The sequence below is a fragment of the Neopelma chrysocephalum genome, unplaced genomic scaffold, assembly GCF_003984885.1.
Source record: "Neopelma chrysocephalum unplaced genomic scaffold, ASM398488v2 Primary Assembly neopelma1_196, whole genome shotgun sequence".
NCBI lineage: Eukaryota > Metazoa > Chordata > Aves > Passeriformes > Pipridae > Neopelma > Neopelma chrysocephalum.
This window is the reverse complement of record NW_020897858.1, coordinates 26,185-37,227: the sequence shown is the minus strand read 5'-3', so window position 1 is coordinate 37,227 and position 11,043 is coordinate 26,185. Positions and strand designations below refer to the sequence as shown.

The window sequence follows — 11,043 nt, the reverse complement described above, 5'->3', positions numbered from 1 at the left end:
ATGTGTTGGACACGGGGGGGGGTTTCCAAAAACACCTGGATGTGGCACTTTGGTGGTTGGACTCGATCTTGGAGGGCTTTTCCAACCTCAGGGATTCTACAGATCACGTTTTAACTCTTTAAAACGTTAAACTCTTTAAAACATTAAACTCTTTAACTCTTTAAAACGTTAAACAATTGTTTAAACAATTGAGTTTAATGAAATGTCGTATTTCTAAATTCTCTTCGTTTCTAACTTTTGCTTCACCTCTAAAACCTTCGGGGTGTTTTTTAGGGATAATTTCGTTTTCTCCTTTGAAAAGAGACTCGAGGAAACCAAAAGCTTTTGGGCATTTCACTGAATGCCAACAATTTGAGGGAGAAGAATTTTATCTTTTTTAACCCTCCAGCTCAGATCAACTCCCAGTTTAAACCAGGACTTTAAAACTTGTCTTGGTTTGAAATTGCCCCCTAGAGGGGCCTAGAGGTGAGGTGATTTGTGTAATAATTGTAATATAATTCCCTTTTCCCCCATATTGAGTCTTGTGTTGTGCCTGGAAAACCCCTCCCACACTGGGATGAGTTGTGGGAGGGGGGTTTGGACTTGGAAATTGGATTTTTGGGGGTCTCCAACCACCACAAAACTCCCCTAAACTCTGTGATTGGAGCTAAAAATTCAGCCACCACCTGAGTCAAACATCAGGGCAACGGCACAATAAATATTGTTCTTTCTGATGGAAACTGAAATACTCTTTCCAAGCTCTCAGTTCTGAGCCAGGAGCTTTTGTTCCCTTTGATGCAAAGAGCAACCCTTGCACTGAAATCCTCCAGTGGGGTTTTCCCTCGGAATTGGAGTTTTAAGCAGCCAGAAAACGGGTTGGTTTTCCCATCAAGGAGCCAAATGGTTGGGCAAGAAAGTGGAACTGCTCTTCGGTGCAGAAAAATCTGAATTTCCACAGAATATTCAGGCCCAGCTCAGCCTGTTTCAGCCTTCACTGGCCCCTCAACACCCCCAAAAAGCCTCGTGCACCTCAGCCAGGCTTCCCCCGGGCACTCAGAATTTATTCCTCACGCTGGGAGCCCCCTTGAAGGGTTTCTTACCCCAAAACGTTGCTGTTTCTCTGCAGGAAACACTTTGTCAGCCGTGGTTTCCTGCTCGTTCGGTGGTGGGAGCTGAAAAACCGGGGGAGGGAAGGGCCAGGAAATGAGAGAGGGGGAGGCAGAAAGGGAAAGAAGTGCAAGTGCAGAACGTCACGTTCGGTGACAAAAGGGTTGGGGTGAAAATTCGGTGACAAAAGGATTGGGGTGAAAATTTGGCGACAAAAGAATTCGGTTGCAAATTCGATAAAAAAAGATTCGATGTCAAATTCAGTGACAAAAGGATTTGGTTGAAAATTCAGTAAAAAAAAATTGGGTTGAAAATTCAGTGACAAAAGAATTCAGTGTCAAATTCAACGACGAAAGAATTCAGTTGCAAATTCAATGAAAAAAAGAATTTGGTTGAAAATTCAGTGACAAAATAATTCGGTTGAAAATTCAATAAAAAAAGAATTTCATTGAAAATTCTGTGACAAAAGAATTTGGTTGAAAATTCAATAAAGAAAATACTTTGGTTGAAAATTCAGTGACAAAATGATTCGATTGAAAATTCAGTGACCAAAGAATTTGGTTGAAAATTCAGTGACCAAAGAATTTGGTTGAAAATTCAATAAAAAAAAATAATTTGGTTGCAAATTCAATGGCAAAAGAACTTGGTTGAAAATTCAATAACAAAGGAATTTAGCTGAAAATTCAGTGACAAAAGGATTCAGCTGCAAATTTGATAAAAAAAAGATTCAGTGTCAAATTCAGTGATAAAAGAACTTGGTTGAAAATTAAATAAAAAAAAGAATTTGATTGAAAATTTGGTGGCAAAAGAATTCGGCTGCAAATTCAATAAAAGAAAAGATTCAATGTCAAATTCAATGACAAAAGGATTTGGCTGAAAATTCAATAAAAAAAAGAATTGGGTTGAAAATTCAGTGACAAAATGATTCGATTGAAAATTCAGTGACCAAAGAATTTGGTTGAAAATTCAACTAAAAAAAGAATTTGGTTGAAAATTCAGTGACAAAATAATGCAGTTGAAAATTCAATATAAAAAGAATTCGGTTTCAAATTCAATGACAAAAGAATTCGATTGAAAATTCAATAAAAACAAGAGTTTGGTTGCAAATTCAGTGACAAAAGCATTTGGTTGAAAATTCAGTGGCAAAATAATTCAGTTGTAAATTCAATAAGAAAAGAATTTGGTTGCAAATTCAATTAAAAATAAATCAGTTAAAATTCAATAACAACAGGATTTGGTTTCAAATTCAGTGAGAAAAGAATTTGGTTGAAAATTCAATAACAAAATAATTCAGTTGAAAATTCAATTAAAAAAGAATTTGGTTTCAAATTCAGTGACAAAAGAATTTGGTTGAAAATTCAGTGACAATAAATTGGGGGGGGAGTCTCTGGAATAACCAGAGTTCTGTAACTGAGGGGGATGGATTGGGAAAGTCAAACTGAGGGATAATGGGAGCACCTAAAGAATAAACCCCAATTTCCAAATTCCTCATTACATCTCACAGGCACTTTGTTGAATATTCAAGTTTATTTTACCTTTCACAAAAGGTCACAACCAGAAATCTTGTTGAAAACATGGAAAAAAAACCCAAGAAGAGTCCACACAATGCTGAGAACACCCAGGGCCAACACAGGGCAAGGAGGGTCTTTATTAACCAGTATTTAGATTTCTAAATATAATAAATCCCCTGCTCACAGGGCAGAGACAGAGTTTTCAACTTTAAAATAAAAGTTATCCTATTTATCCAATGCTTTCACCTTCCCTTGGCTCAATCCCCAGCTCACTTCAGAATCTACATGTTTGGAGGGAAAAAAATCACTTTTCCAGTGAATTTCACATAAGGAAAAATTTGTCAGGAATTAAATAAAATAAAATTTGTCAGGAATCAAATAAAATAAAATTTGTCAGGAATCAAATAAAATAAAATAAAATTTGTCAGTAATAAAAAAAAATAAAATTTGTCAATTTATACCCCTCGTGTGGAGGCTGAACAGTTATTTTTGCAAGTGGAAAGTCACTTTTGAAACTCAAAAGAGTCGTTTTTGCCTCAAGCTGATTCTGTCAGGAGCATCCACCCCAAGCAGCTTCCACCAGAAGGCAAAAAGAGCTTTGAATGCAGCCACAAAAAATAATTATATTTAAAAAAGACTCAACTATTTGAAGCCAAAGGGTAGAGCCTTGTTTGAAATCAGTGTCAGAAAGCAACCAACTCCAGCTGCACCTCGAAATTCAGGCAGAATAATTCATTTCCAGCTCTAGGAAACTGGAGGAGCTCGAATCTAACATGAAAAAAACACTTTTGTTCTTTTTCTTCAGGGGCAGGGGAAAAAAAAATCAGTGTTGGGTTTTTCCCTGTTTTCCACTGTCTTTTCCTGCTCTATAAACTCATTCAAGCCAATGTCTTCCTCTAGGCAGGTTGGTCCTCATTTGAGGTGTTGGGAAGTGTCCCTTTTGTGAGCCAATATTCCAGGCACAGGGATTGCTGAGGGACAGGACAACGAGCATTAATCCCTTTTATTTTTAATCCCTGGTTTCCCTGCAAACGCTGTGGCTTCCCAAGGGAATCCCTCTGTGCCCTGAGAACTGGGCCTGAGCAGCACCTTGTGCTGGGATGGCAGAGGAGAGGATGGAATGGGAGCAGGGGAACACCAGGAGGGCAGTTTGGCAGGAGGGAAAAGCACGATCAGCTCGGGGAAAAATAAGGGAATGAGAATATTCCCTCTCCCTGTGCCCTATTCCCTTAATGTGGGCATCAGGACTCGCTCTGCAAAAGGGAAAAGCTGTGAGAGGAATGAATGCCAGCCTAAATTAGTAGGATTTTCATTTCTCAAAGCCAGGTTTGTTGAGAGCAAAACCCCAAAAATGCCCCAAAAAGCTGCTCCTCCTCCTCCTTTTCCTCCTCCTCGCCGTGGGTCTTCACACCCCCCATCCCCTTCCTCCTGTTCCTTTGGGAAAGCTCAGCTCCCCCTTCCCACAGAGACCCACAGCAGTTTATCTGTTGGAGAGCTCGTTGGAGACTTTGAAGGACAACATGGAAAGTTTTTCCTCGGCCATTTTTCCTCCGTGCTCTTCCTCGGGGAACTGGATGCTGCAGGTCTCCGGGAGCTGCGGAGCCGCCGGCGGCCTAGGGAAGTGATGTTCCACGTCTGCAGTGACAACAAGGACAGCAAACTGCACACACGAGGGTCTTCACACGCCTCGGGGGTCCCCAAGATCTTCCCAACCCGAGGGAAGGATGGAGGTGGTGGAATCATGGCACGGGTTGGGTTGGAAGGGATGTTAAACCAACTCCGTGCCTTCCGTAGGAGCAGGTGGCTCCAAGCTGGCCCTGGACTCTTCCAGCTGGCCCTGGACTCTTCCAGCTGGCCTTGGACTCTTCCAGCTGGCCCTGGACTCTTCCAGCTGGCCTTGGACTCTTCCCCAACTCCCCAGGGTTGGGCAATCCATTCCAGGGCCTCACCACCCTCCCAGGGAAGGATTTATTTCCTGATATCCCATCTCACCTTGCCCTCTGTCAATGGGGTTGGAAGGGATGTTGAACCCACTCCACACCTTCTGTTAGAGCAGGTTGCTCCAAGCTGGTCTTGGACACTTCCAGGGATGGGGAATCCGTTCCAGGACCTCACCACCCTCCCAGGGAAGGATTCTTGTCCTGATATCCCATCTCACCCTGCCCTCTGTCAATGGGGTTGGATGGGATGATCCCCTTCCCACCCTGGGGTGTGACCTGAGTGACGCTCAGCGACCTGCCCCAAACCCGCTTGGTAAATCCATATGAATTCCATTTATTCCAGCTTCATTTATCCCACTCAGCCCCCTGGAGAGCCCCCAAGGGTGTCCTTACCCTCAACTGCGAAATATTTGTCCTTCAGGGTCCAGATGCAGAAGTGCAGGAGGAAGGTGAGCAGGATGAGCACGAACACGGCCACGGCCGTCAGGATGGCCAGGATGGTGGTGGACAGGGAGCTGGAGGGCAGGAGATCTGCAATTAAAGAGATTTAATCAGAATTAAGGAATTATGTGCCCAGACTGTTGTTAAAGGGGAGATGTTTCAAGGAAGTTTAGGTGTTAATTTAGTTTTTCAGGGGGAAAATAAGTTCCTGAGGAAGGAGTGAGAGTTCCAAGTCAAGGGTGTAGTGGAGTTGTAGGATAATAAAGAAAGGGAGAAATAAAAGGGGGAAAGGAAAAGAAATCAGGAAAGGGACTGAAAAAAGAAAAGGAAGCAAAAAGAAAGGGGAAGGGGAAGGGGAAGGGGAAGGGAAAAGGAAAGGGGAAGGGGAAGGGAAAGGGAAATAGATAAAGAAATGGAAATAGGAATAGAAATAGAAACAGAAATAGAAACAGAAATAGAAACAGAAAGAGAAACAGAAAGAGAAACAGAAAGAGAAACAGAAAGAGAAACAGAAAAAGAAATAGAAATTAGAAATGAAAATAGAAATAGAAATTAGAAATGAAAATAGAAATAGAAATTAGAATTAGAAATAGAAATAGAAGTAGAAATAGAAACAGAAATTAGAATTTAGAAATAAGAAATAGAAATTAGAAAGAGAAGGAAGAATATGCTGAGTTAGGAGGGACCCCCAGGGATCACTGTCTGTGAGAACCATTCCTGCAAATCCCCCCTCCTCATCTCTTCCTTGTTCAAGGTCTCTCCCACCTGTTCTGTCTCCTCTGTTTGGTTTTTTGGAAGGATTGGGGTTCAATGTTTCCTGCCCAGCACCTCAACAAGCCAAATTTTCACCCTGTGTTTGCCTCCCAGGAGCTGAAAGCAGCATCATTTCTGCAGTTTGTCTCGGCAGAACTGAGAATATTTTTGGATAACGGGCCTGGATCTGGGAGGCAGCAATTCCCTGGAAGGAGAAGGGGGTGGGAAAGGGCAGGAGCAGAGGAGTTTGGGGGCTGGGAGGTCCTCAGGACCCCCAAACTCTGTCATTTGATCCGTGGTAAGACGTGGAATTCCAGGTCTGGGCGCCCTGGGCTCGGCCAAGACTCGTTAGGGAACCAAACCATTGCCTTCCTAAGGAAACCTGGCAAAACAGCTGGAGCATTCCAATGGAAAACTCTAATAAACTGCTCCATCCAAGGACAACTGGGCTCTCCTCTACCTGTGTCACTGGCAGAGCTTTGGATCTTTGCCCAGGTCAGCAATTCCACGATTAAAGTTGCAGGGAACACAGCTGGAATTCCCAAAGCCAGCTCCCAGGGCAGCGAGCTCCGGGGGAGAAAGAGTCACGGAGGAATTCCCAAAGGAGCAAATCCTGGGGAGAAGGTACCTTGCTCCACATCCTTGGGAGAAGGAAGGACTCCACACTGGGAGTTGTGGGTGCTGTTGCCTCGGCTGAGGGTCACAAACCCAGACTTCTCACAGCTGGAAGAAGAACGAGAGGCACATTTGGAATATCCCTGTTTTCCCTTATCCCTGCTTTCCCCTCCTTCCTCTCTTGGCTCCCCTTTTTCCCTCCCTCCCTCTTCCCACAGCTTGTTTCCTTTAATCCCCTTTTACAGCAGTGCAGGTAAAGTTATTGCTGTTCCCCCACATCACAACTGCTTTATATTCCCATTTTCTTTACTTTCTTTGTTTCCAGTTTGGAATAATGTCCCTGTTTGGAATAATTTTTCCATCAGTCTGAGCTTGACTTGGAAGCAAGTTGAAAACCCAGCAGTTTGTCTTAAATTCTGCTTTAAGACTGACTATAAAGCCTGAAGAGACACATCTTGATTAATTTTAAAAGCTCATCAGTTAATCTCATTGGTGATCTTGTCTTTGATTGGGTTTTATTTTCCAATGCCAGTATTCAATATTGTAATTGTTCTTTAAATGTTAATTAATAATTAATATTACCTAAAAATTAAATTTTAAGTATTTAAATATTAATTGATATTAATTTCAATATATTAATAATATCATGGTTAATTAAATGTTATTTAATCTTAATTTTAAAATATCAATATTATTAATATTATTTAAATAGTAATTAAATCCTTGGTTTAATAGTAATTTAAATCATTAATTAATTATTAAAATATTAATAGATAAATACCAATAACAATTAACATTATTAATAAATAATTCATTCAAGTTATTAATTTAATATTAATAACATTAAATAATACTATTGTCTATAAATTAATATAAAGAATATAAATAATATAAAATAATAATAATATGATATTTAAATAATAATTAATATTAATCACGATATAATATTATCTAGTAATGATTATTACTATTATTATTCTAATGCCTATTTTCAAAGCAGGGAAATGTCAATAAATCCATACTCAGTCCAGTTCCTACACAAGCCATTCTTCACATTGGAATAAGTTCCTGGCCCACAGGGTTTACATTTGAACGTGTAATCTGTGTCTCCTGCAAGAAAAGAGAAGGGGAAGGATTAGAGCTCAGATCCTGCAGGGAAATGTGGGATTAGAGCCGGAGGAATTCCCTCCATGGATGAAGCAGCCCCTGGGGAGGCTCAGCAGCAGTTTTGGGAGGGCAGAGGGGCAGAGTCTGATCTGACAGTTCAGAGGCCACAGGGACTCAAACAGGTTCCTCTGGGCTTTTCCAGGCAGGAAAGTACCCCTGGATGTCTGAGCACGGGAGTGAAAGTGTCACATTTAGGAAGGGGAAGGTTGGTTACAAAACAGGGAAGGGGGTTTGGCACAGAGGCCACACCTCTCCCTGAGCTTCCCCAAAAGCAGGGGAGTTTAATAAGCTTATTAAGGAATATTATCTAGATATAAATATTTATTATATTCTATTTATGATATATTATATTATATTTTTATATATTTATAAAAATGTATTATAATTATGTATATTATATGTCATATTATATATGATATTACATACCATATATTATATATAAAAATTTATTATATATATTTTTATATATTATTTTATATTTATAATATAAATTTTACAATATATATTATATATTATATCTTATATATTATATTATAATAGAGAAAAATAAAGTCTATAACTTATTTATATATATTTTATACATAATATTATATATAACATACAATATATAACATTATATATTATTTTATATAATATTATATATTATATAGTAGATATTAGATATTATATGTATTTATTATATATATTTTATATAATATATATAATATATATAATATATATAATATATATTATATATAATATATATAATATATATAATATATATAATACATATTAGATATTAGATATATTTATTATATATATTTTTACAATATATATTTTATATGTCATATATAATATTTATCATATATTCTATATTATATTAATTATATTAATTATATTAAAAGCATAACAAGGCATATTATATATATATTCTAGCACATTATATATCTATTCTACACAAGGAAGTGGGAAGGGCAGTGACATTCCAAGGCTCAGGCAGATTCTTGGAGTGAGTTTGGTGTTGGTTTAGTTACCAATCCTGGTGAGCTCCTGTCCCTCAGCACACTCTGGCAGCTTCCTGCAGTACAGACAGTTGTCATCCCCACAGCTGTGGCCCTGGGGGCACCTGCACTCGTGGTCCTCGATGCCCTGGCACAGGTCGTTGCCTCCTGCCAAAAAGAAAGAGCTTAGTCTTGCCTCTCCATAGAGCCCACAAATTCCCATCGCTGGGAATAATCCCTGGAATAAATGGATACCAGGAAGATGTCACTCCCATCACGCTGGGGCCCAAAAGCAGCACCACTCACATTTTTATACCTGTTGGCAGAACTGGGTCTAAACCCAAGCCATTAAACCAGCACCTTTCCCACCCTCCATCCTTCTGTTTCCAGAGGAGTTTAGTCATGAATTTTGCTTGCCCTGAGAAAATATCCCCTCTAGTTCTGAGGGCTCATGAAAGCAAAGGGTTGCTCATATCTCCTGAGCCCATCACTGAACAGCATCAAGCCCTTGAGGCAGCAGGGAAAAGATGAAGAAGAAAAGGTTAAGAAGGAAAGATCTGCTCAATCCTGAAGCTGAGTAACTGTCAAAGGAAAAAAAAAACTGCATGGAAATGCTGGCTGGGTCAGTGGTGTGATTAAAAACCCCCAGAGAGTGGCAAAGATCATCTCCTGAGATGGGTGGTGGAATGTACAGGATCACCAGGGGAATGCCCACACCTTCCTGTGCCAACTGCCCTCCTCTCCCTGACCTTCAGAGCTCCAGGAGGTGTGGAGTGAGTGCAAATTTCTGGTTGAAACCCCCCCCCCCTTGCTCAGCACTAAAGAACAGAATGGTTGGTCCTGGGACCATGGAAGGGGCCATGAGAATCCTCTGCTCTGTCCTGCAGCCTCCCAGACCCAGGATGGCCCCTGGTCAGTCCTGCAGCTGCCCCCTCCCACCTCTGCTGCCTCAATTTGACTTAAAATGACAGGGGAGTTAAAATCATGAACCACCAGATGGGTTGAGTCAGGAGGGACTGTAAAAATCACCTTGTTCCACCCCCTACCATGGGCAGGGACACCTTCCACTATCCCAGGTTGCTCCAACCTGGCCTTGGACACTCCCAGGGATGGAGCAGCCACAGCTTCTCTGGGCAACCTGTGCCAGGGCCTCCCCACCCTCCCAGGGAAGGGTTTCTTCTTAATATCCAATCTAAACCTACCCTCTAAATCCAACATCACCCTGAGATCAGGCAGGAACACAGGTTAGAACCAATGATCACCTTGTCCTTGCATTCTGAGATGGGCACAGGTGAGTGCCCACTGCCCTGGGGAGCCTGGTCAGTGCCAACCACCCTCTGGGGGAAGAACCTTTTCCTGGCATCCAACCTAAACCTCCCCTGGCACAGCTCCAGGGGTTCCCTGAGTCCTGTCTCTGGTCAGCAGAGCTGCCCCTCCACTTACCCTGGTGAGGATCCAAAGCACCTCCTGAATTTAGGGCTCAGAGGAAACTCTTCCCACCTCTCTGTGCAGGTCCAGCTCCTCAAGGCACAATCAGACAACCAAACCTCCCCTGGCAAACACAAAGATTCCCTTACCTTCCATCGGGATGCATTTGGGGCAGCATTTCTCTGCATCTTTGCTGGTGATTTTCCTCTCCCCAGGCTGGCACTGCAGTGCCAGGGCTTGCTGTGCCCAGAGCCCCAGGCACAGCAGCAGCACCAGCAGAACCAGAGCCCTGAGGGGCCCAAATCCCCTCGCCCGGGGCGTCATGTCTGGAGCAGACAACCCAAAAGCAGGGCAGGGGGGGCTGTGGCAGGGCTGTCCTGCCCGAGGGCTCCTTCCCCTGGCTCTGGGGCAGGTGCTGGGCTTTTTGTGGCCTCGCTCTTCCTGCTTTTGGAGGGGCGGGGAAGTGATTTCGGGCACGTCACCAAGTCTGACACCAGTGACTGCGGGGAGAGAACAGCAGGGTGAGGCTGAGGTGCAGCACGATCCTCCAAGGGGTTTGCAGGTGCATGTAAAACTGGGAATTAAAGCAAATTAAGTGGTTGGGTGGATTCAGCACAGCCAGGCTGTTTGATTCATGGAATCGTGGAATATTTGGGTGGGAAGGGACCTTAAAGATCATCCAGTCCCATCCCCTGCCACGGGCAGGGACACCTTCCACCAGATCAGGTTGCTCCAAGTCCCATCCAACCTGTCCTTGGACACTTCCAGGTGTGGGGCAGCCACAGTTTCTCTGGGAATTCCATGCCAGCACCTCCCCACCCTCACAGCCAAGAATTTCTTCCTAATATCCAATCTAAACCTCCTCTCTGTCAGTCTGAACCCATTCCCCCTTGTCCTGCCACTCCAGGCCCTTGGAAATAGTCTCTCTCCATCTTTCCTGTCGCTCCTTCAGGTCCTGGAAGGCCACAATCAGGTCCCCCCAAAGCTTCTCTTCTCCAGGCTGAACAATCCCAACTCTCCCAGCCTTTCCTCCATCCCTCGGATCATCTTGGTGCTTCCTCTCCAACAGAACAAGTTTCAACTTGGAGTTCCCAAAAAATTTAGAAACCTTCAAGGGTTTAC

At 42.4% G+C, this 11,043-nt stretch overlaps 1 protein-coding gene across 2 annotated transcripts; it reads right to left on the bottom strand.

Annotated features, from left to right (window-relative positions):
• Nucleotides 1-3,603: 3,603 nt before the first annotated feature.
• TNFRSF18 (TNF receptor superfamily member 18) lies at nt 3,604-10,359 on the bottom strand. 2 transcript variants are annotated; one of them, XM_027702772.1, is made up of 6 exons: nt 10,071-10,359; nt 8,527-8,661; nt 7,369-7,456; nt 6,360-6,454; nt 4,931-5,068; nt 3,604-4,232 (listed from the first exon to the last, which is right to left on the bottom strand). In XM_027702772.1, the coding sequence occupies exons 1-6, from the start codon at nt 10,243-10,245 to the stop codon at nt 4,078-4,080; spliced, it is 786 nt and encodes a 261-aa protein (XP_027558573.1). In that variant the 5' UTR covers nt 10,246-10,359; the 3' UTR covers nt 3,604-4,077. The 2 variants fall into 2 exon arrangements, with proteins under 2 accessions (XP_027558573.1, XP_027558572.1); XM_027702771.1 differs by having other exon boundaries at nt 3,604-4,210.
• Between the last annotated feature and the right edge of the window lie 684 nt (nt 10,360-11,043).

What these genes read in the sequence shown, in the direction of transcription:
- TNFRSF18 (XM_027702771.1), bottom strand. Translation starts at nt 10,245, where the DNA reads ATGACGCCCCGGGCGAGGGGATTTGGGCCCCTCAGGGCTCTGGTTCTG. An exon ending in TTGTGTAGGAACTGGACTGA is followed by an intron (nt 6,455 to 7,368) that starts GTATGGATTTAT and finishes TTCTTCTTCCAG; the next exon opens with CTGTGAGAAGTCTGGGTTTG. An exon ending in TCCCAAGGATGTGGAGCAAG is followed by an intron (nt 5,069 to 6,359) that starts GTACCTTCTCCC and finishes CTTTAATTGCAG; the next exon opens with ATCTCCTGCCCTCCAGCTCC.